The sequence below is a fragment of the Salmo salar genome, chromosome 11 (assembly GCF_965601325.2).
Source record: "Salmo salar chromosome 11, fSalSal1, whole genome shotgun sequence".
In the NCBI taxonomy this organism is placed as follows: Eukaryota; Metazoa; Chordata; class Actinopteri; order Salmoniformes; family Salmonidae; genus Salmo; species Salmo salar.
In genome coordinates, this window is record NC_138301.1 from 81,363,381 (window position 1) to 81,386,797 (window position 23,417).

The window sequence follows — 23,417 nt, forward strand, 5'->3', positions numbered from 1 at the left end:
CTGTCTCCTTCCCTTCATCTACACTGATTAAAGTGGATTTAACAAGTGATACCAATAATGTATCATAGCCTTCACCTGGTCAGTCTATGTCATGGAAAGAGCAGGTGTTCTTAATGTTTCTATACTCAGTGTAGAGCAAAATACAGTATTCTATAGGTCGTTTTCAATAAAACGTCACAATGCGTTCGATTTGGAAGCTGGGGGACAAGGAGCCTCCTGGCTCCTCTAAAACCGTTGACAATTACGTGCCGTTTTCAAGGGATTGTTAAGGAAATGCTATAACTATATGGTTTTAATATCATCAACTGTTCTCAAAAACCACAAGAAAACCTTAGTAACATTCAGAGAACATTTTAAGAATGTTATTTTAAAAAAGAAACATCCCTTTTTCAGGACCCTGTCTTTCAAAGATAATTCATAAAAACAAAATAACTTCACAGATCTTCATTCTAAATGGTTTAATGGTTTACTGTTTCCCATGCTTGTTCAATTAACCATGAATAATAATGAACATGCACCTGTGGAAAGGTTGTTAAGACACTAACAGCTTACGGACGGTAGGCAATTAAGGTCACAGTTATGAACACTTAGGACACTAAAGAGGCCTTTCTACCGACTCTGAAAAACACCAAAAGAAGCTGCACAGGGTCCCTGCTCTTCTACATGAAAGTGCCTTAGGCATGCTGCAAGAGGCATGAGGACTGCAGATGTGGCCAGGGCAATACATTGCAATGTCCGTACTGTGAGACGCCTAAGACAGCGCTACAGGGAGACAGGACGTAACAACACCTGCACATGATCGGTACATCCGAACATCACACCTGCGGGACAGGTACAGGATGGCAACAATAACTGCCTGAGTTACACCAGGAATGCACAATACCTCCATCAGTGCTCAGACTGTCCACAATAGGCTGAGAGAGGCTGGACTGAGGGCTTGTAAATTTAGGCCTGTTGTAAGGCAGGTCCTCACTCAGACATCACCGGCAACAACGTCGCCTATGGACAGAAACCCACCATCGCTGGTCCAGACAGGACTGGCAAAAGGTGCTCTTCTCTGACGAGTCGCTGCTTTGTCTCACCAGGGGTGATGGTCGGATTCGCTTTTATTGTCAAAGGAATGAGCGTTACACCGAGGCCTGTACTCTGGAGCGGGATTGATTTGGAGGTGGAAGGTCCGTCGTGGTCTGGGGCGGTGTATCACAGCATCATCGGACTGAGCTTGCAGGCAATCTCAACGCTATGCGTTACAGGGAAGACATCCTCCTCCTTTATGTGGTACCCTTCCTGCAGGCTCATCCTGATATGACCCTCCAGCATGACAATTCCACCAGCCATACTGCTCATTCTGTTCGTGATTTCCTGCAAGACCGGAATGTCAATGTTCTGCCATGGCCAGCGAAGAGCCCGGATCTCAATCCCATTGAGCACGTCTGGGACCTGTTGGATCGGAGGGTGAGGGCTAGGGCCGTTTCCCCCAGAAATGTCCGGGAACTTGCAGGTGCCTTGGTGGAGGAGTGGGGTAACATCTCACAGTAAGAACTGGAAAATCTGGTGCAGACCATGAGGAGGAGATGCACTGATTTTGACCCCCCCCTTTGTTCAGGGACACATCATTCCATTTCTGTTAGTCACATGTCTGTGGAACTTGTTCAGTTTATGTCTCAGTTGTTGAATCTTATGTTCATACAAATTGTTACACATGTTAAGTTTGCTGGAAATAAACACAGTTGACAGTGAGAGGACGTTTGTTTTTTTGCTGAGTTTAGTCTAGTGAGTGTGCGTAGTGCAAGATAGAGTCAGTGCAGATAGTTTGGGTACCTTTGATTGACTATTTAGCAGTCTGGCTATTTAGCAGTCTTATGGTTTGGGAGTAGTAGCTGTCTTGGAGCCTGTTGGTCCGAGAGCCGATGCTACGGTACCGGTTGCCGGACAGGAGCAGAGTGAACAGTCTATGGCTTAGGTGGATGGAGTCTTAACGGGCCTTCCTCTGACACCGCCTGATATATAGGTCCTGGATGGCACGGAGCTCAGCCCAAGTGATGTACTGAGCTGTCCACACCACCCTCTGTAGCACTTTGCAGTCAAGGGCGGTGCATTTGCCATACCATGCGGTGATGTACCAAGTCAACATGCCCTTGACGGTGCAGCTGTTGAACTTTTGAGGATCCGAGAGCCCATGCCAAATCTGCCTTGCCCTCTTCACAACTGTGCAGGTATGAGTGGACCATGTTAGGTCCTTAGTGATGTGGACGCCAAGAAACTTAAAGCTCTCTACCCGATCCACAACAGCCTCGTTGATGTGGATGGGGGCGTGCTCAGGGTGAGGTTGTTGTCCTGGTACCACAAGTCTCTGACCTCCTCCCTTTAGGCTGACTCATTGCCGTCGTCAGCAAAGTTGATAATGGTGTTGGAGTCATGCTTGGCCACGCAGTCGTGGGTGAACAGAGGGAGTACAGGAGTGGACTAAGCACGCACCCCTGAGGGGCCCCAGTGTTGAGGTTCAGCATGGCAGATGTGTTGTTGCCTACCCGTTACACCTGGGGGCGGCCCGTCAGGAAGTCCAGGATCCAGTTGCAGAGGGAGGTGTTTAGTCCCAGTCCCAGGATCCTTAGCTTAGTGATAAGCTTTGTGGGCACTATGGTGTTGAACGCTGAGCTGTAGTCAATGAATAGCATTCTCACATCGGTGTTCCTTTTGTCCAGATGGGAAAGGGCAGTGTGGAGTGCAATTGAGATTGCGTCATCTGTCGATATCTTGGGGCGGTATGCGAATTGGAGTGGGTCTAGAGTTTCTGGCATGATGGTGTTGATGTGAGCCATGACCAGCCTTTCAAAGCACTTCATGGCTACCGACGTGAGTGCTATGGGGTGGTAATCATTTAGGCAGGTTACCTTCGCTTTCTTGGGCACAGGGAAAATGGTGGTTTGTTTGATACATGTTGGTATTACAGACTCGGCCAGGATGAGGTTGAATATGTCAGTCAAGACACTTGCCAGGAGCATATACCCACGTGGGTGATTGAAAGATGAATTAAGGTCCACACTCCAATCCAGTTGGTGGTGGTAATGCACCTTAAAGTTGGTTGCCAACCGCCATATAATTTCCAAAGAAGAAGAAGAAGCCTGAAGGAGGAGAGATTACTAGAAACGAACTCGGTTTACCCTTTTATCTGTGGATTAATTGTCAGAGTAGAGGACCTTGTGCATTTCAGGTAAAATAACAACCCAATGTTTATATCCCAGGACAAATTAGCTATCAACAGCAAGCTAACTAGCTAAATTGCCATAAATGTTTAATGCTTTTCGACCAATCCCCAAATTAATATAGTTGGTTCAGAGTTCGTTTTGATATTTCAACCTGCGCGTCCTGATCGCGTCTTGTGTGCAGGGACAAAATCAACATGTGCGGACGCACGCGCGTGAGCGGTCTGGTCAGCATTTTATATTCCTTCAAGTGAGCATAAAAGGCATTTAGCTCGTTTGGGAGTTCTGGATCGCTGGGCAAATCATGGCTGGGTTTCCTTTTGTAATCCGTTATCGTCCGCAAGCCATGCGACAAGCGTCGGCGCCGGTGTAATAGGATTCCACCTTCCTCCTATATTGTCCTATTTTAGTTCCACACTCAGGTTGAAGGCTTTGTGTGTGTGTGTGTGTGTGTGTGTGTGTGTGTGTGTGTGTGTGTGCGTGTGCGTGTGTGTGCGTGTGCGTGCGTGTGTGTGTGTGTGCGTGTGTGTGTGTGTGCTACTAGGTGCTACTGCGTGTGCGTGTGTGAGCGCGTGAGTCTGGCTGCACAACAGCTTCTATCAACAGAGATAGAACAATCAGCTGGATTGTCTGAATCTTGAACCGCCAGACAGTAAATAAGTGGCTGGAGAGAGGACCCCAATTATCCTATTCTAAGTGGAAGTAAGAACAGAGGATAGGCTTTTATCTTGAACTGCACAGGGAGCATGTGATATATAGATGGAGTCTATTCTGTTTGGTCTGTTACAGTATGTGTTTGTGTTAGTAGGTTAATGTGAAGTGGGTGTGTGTGTGTGTGTTAATCTAACAACATGTAGCTAAGCCTTTCAAGTACATTGAGGGGAAAAAATTATTTGATCCCCTGCTGATTTTGTACATTTGCCCACTGACAAAGAAATTATCAGTCTATAATTGTAATGGTAGGTTTATTTGAACAGTGAGAAACAGAATAACAACAAAAAATCCAGAAAAACGCATGTCAAAAATGTTATACATTTATTTGCATTTTAATGAGAGAAATAAGTATTTGACCCCCTCTCAATCAGAAAGATTTCTGGCTCCCAGGTGTCTTTTATACAGGCAACGAGCTGAGATTAGGAGCATACTCTTAAAGGGAGTGCTCCTAATCTCAGCTTGTTACTGTATAAAAGACACCTGTCCACAGAAGCAATCAATCAATCAGATTCCAAACTCTCCACCATGGCCAAGACCAAAGAGCTCTCCAAGGATGTCAGGGACAAGATTGTAGCACTACACAAGGCTGGAATGGGCTACAAGACCATCGCCAAGCAGCTTGGTGAGAAGGTGACAACAGTTGGTGCGATTATTCGCAAATGGAAGAAACACAAAAGAACTGTCAATCTCCCTCGGCCTGGGGCTCCATGCAAGATGTCACCTCGTGGAGTTGCAATGATCATGAGAACGGTGAGGAATCAGCCCAGAACTACACTGGAAGATCTTGTCAATGATCTCAAGGCAGCTGGGACCATAGTCACAAGAAAACAATTGGTAACACACTACGCCGTGAAGGACTGAAATCCTGCAGCGCCCGCAAGGTCCCCCTGCTCAAGAAAGCACATATACATGCCCGTCTGAAGTTTGCCAATGAACATCTGAATGATTCAGAGGACAACTGGGGGAAAGTGTTGTGGTCAGATGAGACCAAAATGGAGCTCTTTGGCATCAACTCAACTCGCCGTGTGTGGAGGAGGAGGAATGCTGCCTATGACCCCAAGAACACCATCACCACTGTCAAACATGGAGGTGGAAACATAATGCTTTGGGGGTGTTGTTCTGTTAAGGGGACAGGACAACTTCACCGCATCAAAGGGACGATGGACGGGGCCATGTACCGTCAAATCTTGGGTGAGAACCTCCTTCCCTCAGCCAGGGCATTGAAAATGGGTCGTGGATGGGTATTCCAGCATGACAATGACCCAAAACACACGGCCAAGGCAACAAAGGAGTGGCTCAAGAAGAAGCACATTAAGGTCCTGGAGTGGCCTAGCCAGTCTCCAGACCTTAATCCCATAGAAAATCTGTGGAGGGAGCTGAAGGTTCGAGTTGCCAAACGTCAGCCTCGAAACCTTAATGACTTGAAGAAGATCTGCAAAGAGGAGTGGGACAAAATCCCTCCTGAGATGTGTGCAAACCTGGTAGCCAACTACAAGAAATGTCTGACCTCTGTGATTGCCAACAAGGGTTTTGCCACCAAGTACTAAGTCATGTTTTGCAGAGGGGTCAAATACTTTTTATAAAATTTTATAACATTTTTGACATGCATTTTTCTGGATTTTTTTGTTGTTATTCTGTCTCTCACTGTTCAAATAAACCTACCATTAAAATTATAGACTGATCATTTCTTTGTCAGTGGGCAAACGTACAAAATCAGCAGGGGATCAAATACTTTTTTCCCTCACTGTAAGTACACTCATGATCAATGTTAAACACAGTGTTGACTAACCCGTTTGGTATTCAAATCACCTGCTGCTATTGCCCCCATTCACCTTGGCTTGGAGCAACTCGTGGTCAGCCACAGTTGGACCAGTTTGGACTCGTTCAGTCAGCCAGCCAGCCAGCTAGTCAGCCAGCCAGCTAGTCAGTTAGTCACGTTATCGTCACATTTTCGTCTCCCCTCTACAGGCAGCGGTAACCATCCAAGATAGTTTCTACGAGGTACAGAAGCTTCTCCTCCGTGAGAGTGACCGCTCCGGCCCCTGCCCGCTGCGACCACACCCCCCATGTCTCCAGGAGCAGGAGAAGCATCGTAACCAGGAGAAGCGCCGTGAGGAGGTGGCGGCGGCGGTGCGGTTACAGGGTCAGCTGCGCCAGGTAGGGATGGCTAGCTTCGATTAGCTTTTTGATTTGCGTTTTTGTCCTTGAAATGGATAAGTAAGCAAGCATCCATCTAGTATGCGCTCATACCACTTATTATATTTTTCTTGGAAAACTCAGATTGAGTTGTGAAAAATAACTATATTTGGAATATTGATCCATTAATTGACCCTAGCAACTATCAACCAGTTGATTCTGAAAAACGAATATATTCCTGCTCTCCAGGAGAGGCAGCGGTGGGAGAGGGAGTGCCAGGTGCGCCACAGCCAACAGGGGGAGCTGGAGAGCAGGCTAGAGGAGAGGGAGAGACAGTGTCACCTGGAGGCCGAGAGGCTGAAGCAGGAGTGGGAAGAGCTCGAAGAGCAGCTGGGGGAGTACCAGCAGAGCCTGGAACGGCTGAGGGAGGGCCAGAGAAGCGTGGGGAAGGAGAGGGAGAGGCTGGAGACCAGCCAGAAGCTGCTGCAGAGCTGGAGACACAGCCGACAGAGGAGCCTGCCTGTCATGGTCATACCACTGGATGGTCATCAGGTGTGTGTGAGGGGGTTAGTGTGTGTGTGTGTGTGTGTGTGTGTGTGTGTGTGTGTGTGTGTGTGTGTGTGTGTGTGTGTGTGTGTGTGTGTGTGTGTGTGTGTGTGTGTGTGTGTGATGATGATGATGATGATGATGACTTCAGGTATCTCACAGAAGGCCCCCTAGCCTGTAGCTACTAACCACTGCATGAGAGTGTGAATGAGAGATCCTGAGCATGTGATTTCCATGTGTTTGATACCGTTCCATTTATTCCATTCCAGCCATTACAATGAGCCCATCCTCCTATAGCTCCTCTCAACAGCCTCCTCTGGTGTACGTATACTGTAAGTGTGTGTGTATATGTGTGTGTGAACCAAGGGCATGTTTCACCCTGGGTAAGTAGTGCATTAATGAGAAGTGCCTTTCTCCCAGGACAAAGTATTGCCAGCAGCCAGAGCTACGGTGGCCCACTCAGTCAAACAGACAATTCAATCCAGCCGTTGATATACGACCTGTGGTAATGAGAGGAATTTTAGCGGCATCCGTCTCGGGGCTCAGCAGGCCCGTTCGCTAATAAACATCTTAATGATTGATGATAATTAAACCACTGTGAATAAAAGCTCCAATTACAAAATATTTAAAAGCAGAGGCACTCAAACCCTGCAAACCAATCAATCCTATCCAGGAAAACTTTAATTATTCATATCGACGCTTTGTTTGAAAAGCAAGTTGAGCGTGCCTGCAGTGAAATATGCCCACGAGCTGAGAGGAGAGACATAGAGAATGAGGGAGAGAGGAGAGGCGGGGAGAGACGGCGAAAGGAGAGAGAAAGAGAGAGAGGAGAATAAGGAGAAGTTTTCCTATACCCTGTCCTCTGCCTGCCTATCTACAGGACCTTGTATTCTAAAACCAATGACCTCATGAATGCAGAGTATTTACCCTCTAGGCCTCAGTGGGGTTTGAGCTTGTGTTGTGATGTTCAGCAGGTGCTATGATTCAATGAGTAGAGAGTGGAATGGAGGGGGTCTCATATGCGTGTCACTCTCCTCTTTCTCTCTCATTTACGTACTTCTCTTCTGTATGCTATATACAGGCTTGGTAAGATGTTCTCCTGCCCTATTCATTTGATCTGTTTCAAAGCTCAGGCGTAATTAGCAGTCCACCACTAACATGCGTGACAGAAGTAGGGAGTCACTGCAGGCTTATCTATATGGAAGCAGTGCACTCTCGGGCAACGTCCCAAACAGAACCCTATTCCCTATGGTCGCTGGTCAAAAGTAGGGCACTATGAAGGGAATAGGGTGCAATTTGGGATCAGTCTTAGTGTTTCCCTGCTAATCTGTGTGGAGGCAGGGCTCACATTTAGCCCCAGGCAGTGGGTGAGATGGTCAGAGACAGATCCAGTGACTCATACCGACCCTCCCTCCTTAGATCCTCTCTGATGAGATGGCCTCTCTGGGAAGGATGGTGTTTACACCACCTTGCCAAGAAGAGGGAACCCAGCTCCACTGCAGCAGTGATCTGGATATTATTTACTGTAAACATAATAAGAATTCGTATACTTAACATAAATCACACTGAAAATATGAATTAAATCTCTCAAATATGATTTTGGATGATAATTCTGTTTTTGGATAAACTGTGGATTAATCATTATTGTAAAATAGCCACTGTGGCTACTGTACTATCCCAGATGTGTAGCAGTGGTTATGCTGTTGACTCTCGCAAACTATTTTCTTAGTGTAAAATCAAATCAAACTTTATTTGCCACATGTGCCGAATACAAGTGTAGACTTTACCGTGAAATGCTTACTTACAAGCCCTTAACCAACAGTGCAGTTCAAGAAGAAGAAAATATTTACCAAGTAGGCTAAAATAAAAAGTAATAATAAAAGTAATACAATAAGAATAACAATAACGAGACTATATACAGGGGGCACCGGTACCGAGTCAGTGTGCAGGGGGTACAGGCTAGTTGAGGTAATCTGTACATGTAGGTAGGGGTGAAGGGACTATGCATAGGTAACAAACAAACAGTGAGTAGCAGCAGTGTACAAGAGGGGGTGTCAATGTAAATTGTCCGGTGGCGATTTCATTGAATTGTTCAGCAGTCTAATGGCTTGGTGGTAGAAGCTGTTTTGGTCCTAGACTTGGCGCTCCGGTACCGCTTGCCATGCGGTAGGAGAGAAAACACTCTATAACTTGGGTGACCGGAGTCTCTGACAATTTTATGGGCTTTCCTTTTTATTTATTTTTTATTTCAACTTTATTTAACCAGGTAGGCCAGTTGAGAACAAGTTCTCATTTTCAACTGCGACCTGGCCAAGATAAAGCAAAGCAGTGCGACAAAAACAACAACACAGAGTTACACATAAACAAACGTACAGTCAATAACACAATAGAAAATTCTATGTGCAGTGTGTGCAAATGTAGAAGATTAGGGAGGTAAGGCAATAAATATACCATAGAGGCGAAATAATAAACATTTAACATTAACACTGGAGTAATAGATGTGCAGATGATGATGTGCAAGTAGAGATACTGGGGTGCAAAAGAGCAAGAAGATAAATAACAATATGGGGATGAGGTAGTTGGGTGGGCTATTTACAGATTGGCTGTGTACAGATATAGTGATCCATAAGCTGCTCTGACAGCTGATGCTTAATGTTAGAGAGGGAGATATAAGTCTCCAGCTTCAGTGATTTTTGCAATTCGTTCCAGTCATTGGCAGCAGAGAACTGGAAGGAAAGGTGGCCAAAGGAAGTGTTGGCTTTGGGGATGACTAGTGAAATATACCTGCTGGAGCGCGTGCTACGTGTGGGTGTTGCTATGGTGACCAGTGAGCTGAGATAAGGTGGGGCTTTACCTAGCAATGACTTATAGATGACCTGGAGCCAGTGGGTTTGGTGACGAATATGTAGCGAGGGCCAGCCAACGAGAGCATACAGGTCGCAGCGGTGGGTAGTACATGGGGCTTTGGTGACAAAACGGATGGCACTGTGATGGACTACATCCAGTTTGCTGAGTAGAGTGTTGGAGGCTATTTTGTAAATGACATCGCCGAAGTCAAGGATCAGTAGGTTAGTCAGTTTTACGAGGGTATGTTTGGCAGCATGAGTGAAGGAGGCTTTGTTGCGAAATAGGAAGCCGATTCTAGATTTCATTTTGGATTGGAGATGCTTAATGTGAGTCTGGAAGGAGAGTTTACAGTCTAACCAGACACCTAGGTATTTGTAGTTGTCTACATATTCTAAGTCAGAGCCGTCCAGAGTAATGATGCTAGACGGGCAGGCGGGTGCAGGCAGCAATTGGTTGAAGAGCATGCATTTAGTTTTACTAGCATTTAAGAGCAGTTGGAGGCCACGGAAGGAGTGTTGTATGGCATTGAAGCTCGTTTGGAGGTTTGTTACCACAGTGTCCAAAGAAGGGCCAGATGTATACAGAATGGTGTCGTCTGCATGGAGGTGGATCAGAGAATTACCAGCAGCAAGAGCGACATCATTGATGTATACAGAGAAAAGAGTCGGCCCGAGAATTGAACCCTGTGGCTCCCCCATAGAGACTGCCAGAGGTCCGGACAACAGGCCCTCCGATTTGACACACTGAACTCTATCTGAGAAGTAGTTGGTGAACCAGGCGAGGCAGTCATTTGAGAAACCAAGGCTATTGAGTCTGCCGATGAGAATGCAGTGATTGACAGAGTCGAAAGCCTTGGCCAGGTCGATGAAGACGGTTGCACAGTACTGTCTTTTATCGATGGCAGTTATGATATCGTTTAGGACTTTGAGCGTGGCTAAGGTGCACCCATGAACAGCTGGGAAACCAGATTGCATAGTGGAGAAGGTACGGTGGGATTCGAAATGGTCGGTGATCTGTTAGTTAACTTGGCTTTCGAAGGTTTTAGAAAGGCAGGGCAGGATGGATATAGGTCTATAACAGTTTGGGTCTAGAGTGTCTCCCCCTTTGAAGAGGGGGATGACCGCGGCAGCTTTCCAATCTTTAGGTATCTCAGACGATACAAAAGAGAGTTTGAACAGGCTAGTAATAGGGGTTGCAACAATTTCGGCGGCTATTTTAGAAAGAGAGAGTCCAGATTGTCTAGCCCGGCTGATTTGTAGGGATCCAGATTTTGCAGCTCTTTCCGAACATCAGCTGTCTGGATTTGGGTGAAGGAGATGCGGGGGAGGAGGGCTTGGGCAAGATGCTGCAGGGGGTGCAGAGCTGTTGGCCGGGGTAGGGGTAGTCAGGTGGAAAGCATGGACAGCCGTAGAAAATTGCTTATTGAAATTATCGATTATTGTAGATTTATCAGTGGTGACAGTGTTTCCTAGCCTCAGTGCAGTGGGCAGCTGGGAGGAGGTGCTCTTATTCTCCATGGACTTTACAGTGTCTGTAAACTTTTTGGAATTAGTGCTACAGGATACAAATTTCTGTTTTAAAAAGCTAGCCTTTGATTTCCTAATTGACAGTGTATATTGGTTCCTGACTTCCCTGGAAAGTTCGCTATCGCGGGGGCTTTTCGATGCTGATGCAGAACGCCACAGGATGTTTTTGTGCTGGTCAAGGGCAGTCAAGTCTGGGGTTAACCAAGGGCTATATCTGTTCGTAGTTCTACATTTTTTGAATGGGGCATGCTTATTTAAGATGGTGAGGAAAGCGCTTTTAAAGAACAACCAGGCATCTTCTACTGACGGGATGAGGTCAATATCCTTCCAGGATACCTGGGCCAGGTCGATTAGAAAGGCCTGCTCGCTGAATTGTTTTAGGAGCGTTTGACAGTGATGAGGGGTGGTCGTTTGACCGCGGGCCCATTACGGACGTAGGCAATGAGGCAGTGATTGCTGAGATCCTGGTTGAAGACGGCAGAGGTGTATTCAGAGGGCAAATTGGTCAGGCTGATATCTAAGAGGGTGCCCATGGGTACGGATTTAGGGTTGTACCTGGTAGGTTCCTTGATCATTTGTGTGAGATTGAGGGCATCCAGCTTAGATTGTAGGACGGCCGGGGTGATAAGCATATCCTAGTTTAGGTCACCTAACGGTACGAACTTTGAAGATAGATGGGGGGCAATCAATTCACATATGGTGTCCAGGGCACAACTGGGGGCTGAGGGGGGTCTACAACAAGCGGCAACGGTGAGAGACTTGTTTCTGGAAAGGTGGATTTTAAAAGTAGAAGCTCGAATTGTTTGGGCACAGACCTGGATTGTATGACCGAACTCTGCAGGCTAGCTCTGCTGTAGATTGCAACTCCGCCCCCTTTTGGCAGTTCTATCTTGTCGGAAAATGTTGTAGTTAGGGATGGAAATTTCAGTGGCCAGGATTCAGACACGACTAGGACATCAAGGTTGGCGGAGTGTGCTAAAGCAGTGAATAAAACAAACTTAGGGAGGAGGCTTCTGATGTTAACATGCATGAAACTTAGGCTTTTACGGTTACAGAAGTCAACAAATGTTAGCGCCTGGGGAATAGGAGTGGAACTGGGGACTACAGGGCCTGGGTTAACCTCTACATCACCAGAGGAACAGAGGAGGAGTAGGATAAGGGTACGGCTAAAGGCTATAAGAACTGGTCGTCTAGTGCGTTCAGAACAGAGAGTGAAAGGAGCAGATTTCTGGGCGTGGAAGAATAGATTCATAGCTTTATGTACAGACAAGGGTATGGTAGGATGTGAGTACCATGGAGCTAAACCTAGGCATTGAGTGACGATGAGAGAGGTTTTGTCTCTTGAGGCACCAGTTAAGCCAGGTGAGGTCACCGCATGTGTGGGGGGTGGGACAAAAAGGCTATCTAAGGCATATTGGGCAGGGCTGGGGGCTCTACAGTGAATTAAGACAATAATCACGTAATCAAAACAGTAATAGACAAGGCATGTTGACATTAGGGAGAGGCATGTGTAGCCAAGTGATCATAGGGTCCAATGAGTAGCAATAGGTGAGTCAGGAAGCCGATTCAGTAGTCGCTACTACTTCCTCCTTGGACGATTACATCGGCAGACCAGTCGTGATGGATTGGCAGGGCTCCGTGTCGGCAGTAAAGGGTCCAGGCCAATTGGCAAAAGAGGTATTGTAGCCCACAAATTAGCTGGTGGACCTCTTCGGCAAGCCGGGAGATGGCCTTGAGCTAGCATCGAGCTAGGCCCAACTTGTGCTTGCTTTGGGACAGAGACGTTAGCCAGGAGTAGACACTTGGACTGCAGCTACCTAGCTGCAATGATCCGGTGTAAAGGTTCAGAGCTTGCGGTAGGAATCCGGAGATGTGGTAGAGAAAAAGCAGTATGACATGCTCTGGGTTGATATCATGCTGTGCAGACTGGCAGGTATTGACCGAGCTGAGGCTGGCTGTTGTCCGAGTTAACGGTGAAGACGGCTAGCAGTGGCTAACTGAATACTAGCTAGTAGCTAGTTAGCTGGATCGCTGCTAATGGGAGTACCGGTTCTAAAGTATATAAATAGCAGTATATAAAGTATATAAATTGCAGGAGAGTATATTCAGTCTGTAGATGGAAAGTGAGATTAAAATATATACGAACGAAAACGAGGAAAACGAAAAAAAACGATATTAACACAGGACAGGATAAGACAAAACACATGTCCGACTCCTACGCTATCTTGGAATTTTACAGCCTATGACACTGTAAATAGTAAATAGGTCCTGGATGGCAGGAAGCTTGGCCCCAGTGATGTACTGGGCCTTTCGCACTACCCTCTGTAGCGCCTTACGGTCAGATGCCGAGCAGTTGCCATACCAGGCAGTGATGCAACTGGTCAGGATGCTCTCAATGGTGCAGCTGTTGAACCTTTTGAGGATATGGGGACCCATGCCAAATCTTTTCAGTCTCCTGAGTGGGGAAAGGTTTTGTCGTGCCCTCTTCACGACTGTCTTGGTATGTTTGGACCATGATAGTTCATTGGTGATGTGGACACCAAGGAACTTGAAACTCTCAACCCGATGTTAATGTCGATGTTAATGGGGGCCTGTTCGGCCTGCCTTTTCCTGTAGTCCACGATCAGCTCCTTTGTCTTGCTCACGTTGTGGGAGAGGTTGTTGTCCTGGCACCACACTGCCAGTTCTCTGACCTCCTCCCTATAGGCCGTCTCATCGTTGTCGGTGATCAGGCCTACCACCGTTGTCGTCAGCAAACTTAATGATGGTGTTGGAGTCGTGTTTGGCCACGCAGTCAGGGGTGAACAGGGAATACAGGAGGGCACTAAGTACACACCCCTGAGGGGCCCCAGTGTTAAGGATCAGCGTGGCAGACATGTTGTTTCCTACCCTTACCACCTGGGGGCGGCCCGTCAGGAAGTCCAGGATCTAGTTGCAGAGGGAGGTGTTTAGTCCCAGAGTCCTTAGCTTAGTGATGAGCTTTGTGGTCACTATGGTGTTGAATGCTGAGCTGTAGTCGATGAACAGCATTCTCACATAGGTGTTCCTTTTGTCCAGGTGAGAAAGGGCGGTGTGGAGTGTGATTGAGATTGTGTCATCTGTGGACCTTTTGTGGCGGTATGCGAATTGGAGTAGGTCTAGAGTTTCTGGCATGATGGTGTTGATGTGAGCCATGACCAGGCTTTCAAGCACTTCATGGCTACTGACGTGAGTGCCACAGGGCTGTAATCATTTAGGCAAGTTACCTTCGCTTCCTTGGCCACAGGGAGGGACTGTGGTGGTCTGCTTGAAACATGTAGGTATTACAGACTCGGTCAGGGAGAAGTTGAAAATGTCAGTGAAGACACTTGACAGTTGGTGCGCGCATGCTTTGAGTACACGTCCTGGTAATCCATCTGGCCCCGCGGCTTTGCGAATATTGACCTGTTTAAAGGTTTTGTTCACATCGGCTACCGAGAGCGTTATTACACAGTCGTCCAGAACAGCTGGCTCTCTCATGGGTGCTTCAGTGTTGCTTGCCTCGAAGCGAGCATAAAAGGCACTTAGCTCGTCTGGTAGGCTCGCGTCACTGGACAGCTCGCGTCTGGGTTTCCCTTTGTAGTCCGTAATAGTTTTCAAGCCCTGCCACATCCGACGAGCATCAGAGCCAGTGTAGTAGGATTCAATCTTAATCCTGTATTGATGCTTTACTTGTTTGATGGTTTGATGGTCTGAGGACATAGCGGGATTTCTTATAAGCGTCTGGATTAGGCTCCCGCTCCTTGAAAGTTGCATCTCTAGCTTTTAGCTCAATGCAGATGTTGCCTGTAATCCATGGCTTCTGGTTGGGATATGTACGTACAGTCACTGTGGGGACGACGTCATCGATGCACTTATTGATGAAGCCGATGACTGTGGTGGTGTATTCCTCAATGCCATTGGATTAATCCCGGAACATATTCCAGTCTGTGCTAGCAAAACAGTCCTGTAGTGTAGCATCCGCGTCATCTGACCACTTCCATATTGAGCGAGTCACTGGTACTTTCTGCTTTAGTTTTTGCTTGTAAGCAGGAATCAGGAGGACAGAATTGTGGTCAGATTTGCCAAATGGAGGGCGGGGGAGAGCTTTTAGGATTTTTTTCCCCCCTGGTTGCACATGTGACATGCTGGTAAAAATGTGGTAAAACTGATTTTAATTTGCCTGCATTAAAGTCCCCGGCCACTAGGAGCGCCGCTTCTGGGCGAGCATTTTCATCTTTCCTTATGGCCTTATAGAGTTGGTTGAGAGTGGTCTTAGTGCCAGCTTCGATTTGTGGTGGTAAATAGATGGCTAAGAATAATACAGATGACAACTCTCTTGGTAGATTGTGTGGTCGACAGCTTATCATAAGGTACTCTACCTCAGGCGAGCAATACCTCGAGACTTCTTTAATATTAGACATCGCGTACCAGCTGTTATTGACAAAAAGACACTCACCCCCACCCCTCGTCTTATCAGAGGTAGCGTCTCTGTTCTGCCGGTGCATGGAAAATCCCGCCAGCTCTATATTGTCCTTTTCTTCATTCAGCTACATTTCGGTGAAACATAAGATGTTACAGTTTTTAATGTCCCGTTGGTAGGATAATCTTAATAGTAGGTCATCAATTTTATTTTCTAACGATTGCACGTTAGCAAGAATGGCAGGCATTGGGAGTTTACTCGCTCGCCTACGGATTCTCAGAAGGATCCTCGATCTTTTCCGGCGTCTTTTCTTCACACAAAAGGTGTGGATCTGGGCCTGTTCCAGTGAAAGCAGCATATCCTTCTCGTCGGACTCGTTAAAGGAAAACGTTTCTTCCAGTTCGCGGTGAGTAATCGCTTTTCTGATGTCCGGAAGTTATTTTCGGTCATAAGAGACGGTAGCAGCAACATTATGTACACAATAACATAATGTTGCATAATGGTTTCCCTGTATATTTATGTTCATGCTGTCATCATGGTCAGAGTTGTGTTAACATGGCATTCTTCTCCTTTATTCTCCCATAGGACTCACTTCCTGGTCAGTCCGGTGTCCATCTTGACAATGCCGGCTCAGTGTTTGTCAACGAGGCAGCGTTCACCACATCGAAGGTGCTTAACAACCGCCACGTGCACCACCACATGCAGCAGCACCAGAGAGGTGGGTCCCTGGGATACGGAGATGACCCTCGAGCCCACAACAGCCTGAACACCATACTGGCCCGCTCCAGCCAGAGACACACGCTCCAACCCCTCTCCCTCTCCAAGGCTCCCCCGCTCCACCCTGACACAAACACACCCCAGTGCTGGGCGGGGGGTGCCGGTGTCACTGGGTACCTCTACACAACCTCAGGTAGACAGGGGACAGAGCACACACCCAACGGTAAGACCCAGCTCAGTAAAGTTGTGTGAATCCATGTCTGTTAAAGAGATTTGTTTATTCTCTAATCCTAAATACAGGATGAATTCAGGCTTTCTCTGCTGAATTTGACTGATAACACACAGGATGATATGATGGGATCTGTCATTGACTGCTAAATACCATATAACTACATGTGGCATCAGCAATATAACAGAATATTTTTCTCCTGTATCTTTCTCTCTCTCTATCTCTCTCTCTCTCTCTCTCTCTCGCTCTGTCTGTCTGTCTGTGATAACACATGATATCATGAGTCCTACCTGCTACCTGTGAGAGAGTAAACACAACCTTTGTACACACACACACACACACACACACACACACACACACACACACACACACACACACACACATACACATGTGAAAGCAAATATAATTCAGCACACTACAGCATGCAGCTGTGGTGGTTGATGTATGACACACACATACGCACCCCACACACACACCCCACACACACACAGGCTGTCTCAGTTTCCGTAGAGATGTGAGGCCTTGTTTGTTCTTCTTTCCCAGTTAATCAGTGTCTTCTGGCAAAGAAACCCCCCTCAACCCTGACCCCCCCCCCCCCCCCACTCCGCCCACTACCACCTCCACCAGCACCGGCCCCTTTCTCGCTTAGGAGAGAGAAAAAAAATCTATGTTTTCTCTATCTATCGCGCGTCGGGGGCCGGGGCGGACAACAGCTAGTGGATCACAGCTCAGAGCCCCATGGCTGATGGGTTGGAACATTGATCTGAAAAATCTTTACAAAACTCATTACAGCACGATTTGTCATCGCAGGAGGAGGAGGAGGAGGGGAGGAAGGGATGAGAGATGCACACACATATTCATCTGTATTTAACTGCTGACGTGTCAGCCGACATCTGTCTGCGTCTATGTGCCTCACAGGTTTCAACTGTTATACCTCACTGGTGTAACATGTACATTACACCAGTGAGGTGAAAGTATTACTAGCTATAATGAGGGCCACGTGTTGAATATACACTAGAAGGGATGCTCCTGTTTTAATGGCCTGTTTAATGGTTTTCGCTATAGTAAATATCAGTAAAACAGGCTGCTGCATTGTTTACTAAAGATTGCGACCAGAGCACAATCTCTCTCCATCGATCGCCTTATTATCCCCTACTGTTATTGACCACACATGAGCCACCGTAGAATCACAGTCTCTTGTCAATAAGACAGAGGTGTGGATACTTCTAACCCCATCTACCACAGGGCCTGATCATACCTGACATCTTACCCACAATGCATCCCTCTGCGACCCCAGACAGTCCCCATAACGCACTGCTCCTGTCCAGTTAGAGATGTACAGTATGTTATCTGACAGGTCAGCAGGATTGACGGATGTTCAAATAAAATGTTATTTTTCACATGCGCCGAATACAACAGGTGTAGATTTTACTATGAAATGCTTACTTACGAGCCCTTTCCCAACAATGCATAGTTAAAAAGTAAGAAAAGTGTAATACAATAACAAGACTATATACAAAGAGTACTGGTACTGAGTCAATGTGCAGGGGCACGAGATAATTGAGGTAATATGTACTGTACATGTGGGTAGGGTTAAAAGTGACTAGGTAATCAGGATAGATAATAAACAGAGTAGCAGCAGTGTACAGTATGTGAAGGGTGTGAAAGTGTGTCTATTCTATTTGTGAGTGTGGCGTCAAAATGCGTGTGTGTGTGTGTGTGTGTGTGTGTGTGTGTGTGTGTGTGTGTGTATGGAATCCAGTAAATGTGCATAGAGCCGGTGCAAGAAAGTTGGTGCAAATAAAAACGGGGTCAATGCAAATAGTCAGGGTAGCCATTTGATTAACTGTTCAGCTGTCTTATGACTTGGAGGTAGAAGCTGTTCAGGAGCCTTTGCTCTCCGGTACCGCTTGCCGTGTGGTAGCAGAGAGAACATACTATGACTTGGGTGGCTGGAGTCTTTGACAATTTTTAGGGCCTTCCTCTGACACCGCCTGGTATAGAGGTCCTGGATGGCAGGGAGCTCAGCCCCAGTGATGTACTTGGCCGGGCCATACTCACTACCTTCCGTAGCACCTTATGGTCGGATGCCAAGCAGTTGCCATACCAAGGGGTGATACAGCCAGTCAATATGCTCTCAATGATGCAGCTGTAGAATGTTTTGAAGATCTGAGGGCCCATGCCAAATCTTCTCAGCATCCTGAGGGGAGGAGGCATTGTCGTGCTCTCTTCACGACTGGTTTGGTGTGTTTGGACCATGATAGGTCCTTAGTGATTTGGACACTGAGGAACTTGAAGCTCTTGACCTGCTCCACTACAGCCCCATCCATGTGACTAACCGGTGCCCCCGCACATTGACTCTGTACCGGTACCCCCTGTATATAGCCTCGCTTGTTATTTTACTGCTGCTGTTTAATAAATGTTTTCCCTTTTAATTTCTGTTTTTTACTTAACAGTTATTTTCTATTTTTTTTAAACTTCTTAAAGCATTGCTGGTTAAGGGCTTATAATTAAAACTTTTTCGGGATCAGTGTCCCTTCCACGGGACAGTTGAGTTAGCGTAGGCTAATGCGATTAGCATGAGGTTGTAAGTAACAAGAATATTTCCCAGGACATAGACAAATCTGATATTGGCAGAAAGCTTAAATTCTTGTTAATCTACCTGCACTGTCCAATTTACAGTAGCTATTACAGTGAAGGAATACCATGCTATTGTTTGAGGAGAGTGCACAATTTTGAACATAAAAAGTTATTAATAAACAAATTAGCCATATTTGGGCAGTCTTGACACAAAATGTTTAACAGAAATGCAATGGTTCATTTGATCAGTCTAAAACTTTGCACACACACACATACACACACATACACACACACACACACACACACACACACACACACTGCTGCCATCTAGTGGCCCCAATGTCTATTGCACCTAGGCTGGAATAATACATTATGGCCTTTCTCTTACATTTCAAAGATGATGGTACAAATAAAATACAAAATAACGTTTTTTTTTTTTTCTTTGTATTATCTTTTACCAGATCAATTGTGTTATATTCTCCTACATTCCTTTCACATTTCCACAAACTTCAAAGTGTTTCCTTTCAAATGGTACCAAGAATGTGCATATTCTTGCTTCAGGGCCTGAGCTACAGACAGTTAGATTTGAGTATGTCATCTCAGGCGAAAATTTAAAAAAAATGGGCGGATCCTTAAGAGGTTTTTTAAGGTCTACTCCTGTTGTATTCGACGCATGTGACAAATAACATTTGATTTGGATTGGGGGTGTGCTCGGTCCTCCATTTCCTGTAGTCCACGATCAGCTCCTTTGTCTTGCTGACATTGAGGGAGAGATTGTTGTCCTGGCACCACACTTATCATTGTCGATGATCAGGCCTACCACCGTCGTGTCATCTGCAAACTTACCAATGACCTGCCGCTGGCATTAAACAAAGCATATGTGTCCATGTATGCTGATGATTAAACCATATACGCATCGGCAACCACAGCTAATGAATTCACTGAAACCCTTAACAAAGAGTTGCAGTCTGTTTTGGAATGGTTGGCCAGAAATAAACTGGTCCTGAACATCTCTAAATCTAAGAGCATTGTATTTGGTGCAAATCATTCCCTTAGCTCTAGACTTCAGCTGAATCTGGTAATGAATGGTGTGGCTGTTGAACAAATTGAGGAGACTAAATTACTTGGCGTTACCTTAGATTGTAAACTGTCATAGTCAAAACGTATAGATTCAATGGTAGTAAAGATGGGGAGAGGTCTGTCCATAATAAAGAGATGCTCTGCTTTTTTGACACCTCACTCCAAAAAGCAAGGCCTGCAGGCTCTAGTTTTGTCTAATCTGGATTATTGTCCAGTTGTGTGGTCGAGTGCTGCAAGGAAAGACCTAGTTAAGCTGCAGCTGGCCCAGAACAGAGCATCACGTCTTGCTCTTTATTGTAATCAGAGGGCTGATATAAATACAATGCATGCCAGTCTCTCTTGGCTAAGAGTTGAGGGGAGACTGACTGCATTACTTATTTTTATAAAAACATTAAAGTGTTGAAAATCCCAAATGGTTTGCTTAGGGAATTTACACACAGCTCTAACACACACACTTACCCCACCAGACATGCCACCAGGGGTCTTTTCACAGTCCCCAAATCCAGAACAAATTTAAGAAAGTGTACAGTATTGTGTAGAGCCATTATTGCAATGAACTCCGTTCCGTCTCATATTGCGCAAGTGAACAGCAAACCTGGTTTCAGAAAAAAGATAAAGCAACACCTCATGGCAAAACACATCTCCCCTATTTGATCAAGACCGTTTGTGTGTATGTATTGATATGTAGGCACATTTTTTCAATTGATGTAGTTCTGTCCTTGAGGTGTTCTTGTCTATTAATGTTCTGTATTGTCATGTTTCATGTTTTGTGTGGACCCCAGGAAGAGTAGCTGCTCCTTGTGCAACAGCTAATGGGGATCCTAATAAAATACCAAATACCAAATGATGGTGTTGGAGTCATGCCAGCCACGCAGTCGTGGGTGAACAGGGAGTACAGGAGGGGCCCCTCTGTTGAGGGTCAGCGTGGCGGATGTGTTGTTGCCTTCCCTCACCACCTGGGGTCAGCCTTTCAGGTTGTCCAGGATCCAGTTGCGGAGGGAGGTGTTCAATCCCAGGATTCTTAGCTTAGTGATGAGCTTGGAGGGCACTATGGTGTTGAAGGTGTTACTTTTGTCCAGATGGGAAAGGGCAGGTTGGAGTGCGTCATCTGTGAATCTGTTGGGGCGGTATGCGAATTGGACTGGATCCAAGGTGTCTGGAATGATGGTGTTGATGTGAGCCATGACCAGCCTGTCAAAGCATTTCATGGCTACAGATGTGAGTTGACAGGGCGATTGTCGTTTAGACAGGCTACTTTGACATTCCCTTGGCACAGGGACTATGATGGTCAGCTTGAAACATGTTGGTATTACAGACTGGGTCAGGGAGAGTTTGAAAATGTCACTGAAGACACTTGCCAGCAGGTCAGCGCATGCTCTGAGAACGCGTCCTGGTAATCCGTCTGGCCCTGCGGACTTGTGAATATTAACCTATTTAATGTTATTACTTACATTGGCTATGGAGAGTGTGATCCCACAGTCATCCAGAGCAGCTGGTGCTCTCATGCATGGTTCAGTGTTGCTAGCCTTGAAGCGTGCAAAGAAGGCATTTAGCTCGTCTGGTAGGCTCGCGCCACTGGGCAGCTTGCGGCTGGGTTTCCCTTTGTAATCCCTGATTGTTTGCAAGCCCTGCCACATCTGACGAGCGTCAGAGCTGGTATAGTAGGATTCGATCTTAGTCCTGTATTGATGCTTTGCCTGTTTGATGGGTGTAGCAGGATTTATTATAAGCGTTCGGATTAGTGTCCCGCTGCTTGAATGGTGTCTGCATCCCAAATGACACCCTATTCCCTATTTAGCACACTACTTTTGACCATCCTTAGGGGTCTGTTCAAAAGTAGGACACTTTATAGGATATAGGGTTCCTTTTGGGACGCATATGTTGTCTTCCCTCTCAAGGAGTTCATTCTCCTCCACACTCTTCCATTCTTCCACTATAAACACTACATGACCAAAAGTATGTGGACACCTGCTTGTCGAACATCTCATTCCAAAATCATCGGCATTGATATGGAGTTGGTCCCCCCTTTGCTGCTATAACAGCCTCAACTCTTCTGGGAAGGCTTTCCGCTAAATGTTGACTTGGAACATTGCTGCGGGGACTTAATACCATTCAGCTACAAGGGCATTAGTGAGGTCGAGCACTGATGTTAGGTGAGATCGGGCCTTGCTTGCCCTCGACGGTCCAATTCATCCCAAAGGTGTTTGATGGGTTTGAGGTCAGGGTCTGTGCAGGCCAGTCAAGTTCTTCCACACCGATCTCGACAAAACATTTCTGTATGGACCTTGCTTTGTGCATCGGGACATTGTCATGCTGAAACAGGACCAGTCACCAAACTGTTACCACAAAGTTGGAAGCACAGAGTCATCTAGAATGTCTAGAATAGTATGCTGTAGTGTTAAGATTTCCCTTCACTGGAACTAAGAGGCCTAGCCCGAACCATGAAAAACAGCCCCAGACCATTATTCCTCCTCCACCAAACTTTACAGTTGGCACAATGCATTGGCAACAATTTCATTATGCTTTTTTGCCGACGTTTACTGACACTAGCCATATTCAACGGGTGTTGTACACTTTAGCTTAAGACATGTAGCTAGCTAGGTAAAAAATGAACCTAGCTAGGTAAATAACGTGTAAGGTCACACACGTCACGTAACGTTAGCGAGTTAAACAACAATGAACATTGTGCCAAATCATGTCATTACTACCCTGCATGAATCTCCTGGGAGCTAACCAACCAGGTTCAATGTTAGCTAGCTAACATTAGGCTCTAACTAGCAAAGCAAACGGCTCTAGGACACAAATGATAACGTCATACACGTAACGTTAGCTAGGGAGCTAGCTAGCTAACAGTACACTTTAGCTTGAAATGAAACCACTTTCTGTCAAAATTAGACATGTGTTATATCTGCGTTCAATAGGATTACAAACACAGACTGACCAGCTCTTCTATATGGCAGACCAATCCAAACTCCTCTCTCGGCATGTGTAACCGATGTGAAATGGCTAGTTAGTTAGCGGTGGTGCGCGCTAATAGCGTTTCAATCGGTGACGTCACTCGCTCTGAGACTTGAAGTAGGCTTGCCCCTTGCGTTGCAAGGGCCGCGGCTTTTGTGGCGCGATGGGTAACGATGCTTCGTGGGGTGTCAGTTGTTGATGTGTGCAAGGGTCCCTGGTTCGAGCCCAGGTTGGGGCGAAGAGAGGGACGGAACCTACACTGTTACACATGTTTAGTCCACTCATTATCTCAGCCAATCATGGCTAGTGGGAAGGTTGGTGTCTGTTTCTGTGGCTTAACCAACAAGGCTCACAATTTAACTATTTTATTTGTATTTACAGATGGCATACAAGTTTGTTATTAAGGCACATGAAAGTTCACGTTCCAGAAGGCATTTCTGCCTAAAAACGCATTTTGA

General features: G+C 46.2%; 1 protein-coding gene across 3 annotated transcripts in view; it reads left to right on the forward strand.

Moving 5' to 3' along the window:
* Nucleotides 1–23,417, forward strand: part of arhgef28a (Rho guanine nucleotide exchange factor 28a) — a 107,544-nt gene that overhangs the window by 77,552 nt on the left and 6,575 nt on the right. For all 3 annotated transcript variants that reach the window (XM_082958088.1, XM_014128072.3, XM_045689858.2), the window contains 3 exons: nt 5,889–6,077; nt 6,306–6,608; nt 15,981–16,335. In XM_082958088.1, coding sequence (XP_082814214.1) covers nt 5,889–6,077; nt 6,306–6,608; nt 15,981–16,335 — 847 coding nt within the window. The remainder of the gene's footprint in view (nt 1–5,888; nt 6,078–6,305; nt 6,609–15,980; nt 16,336–23,417) is intronic.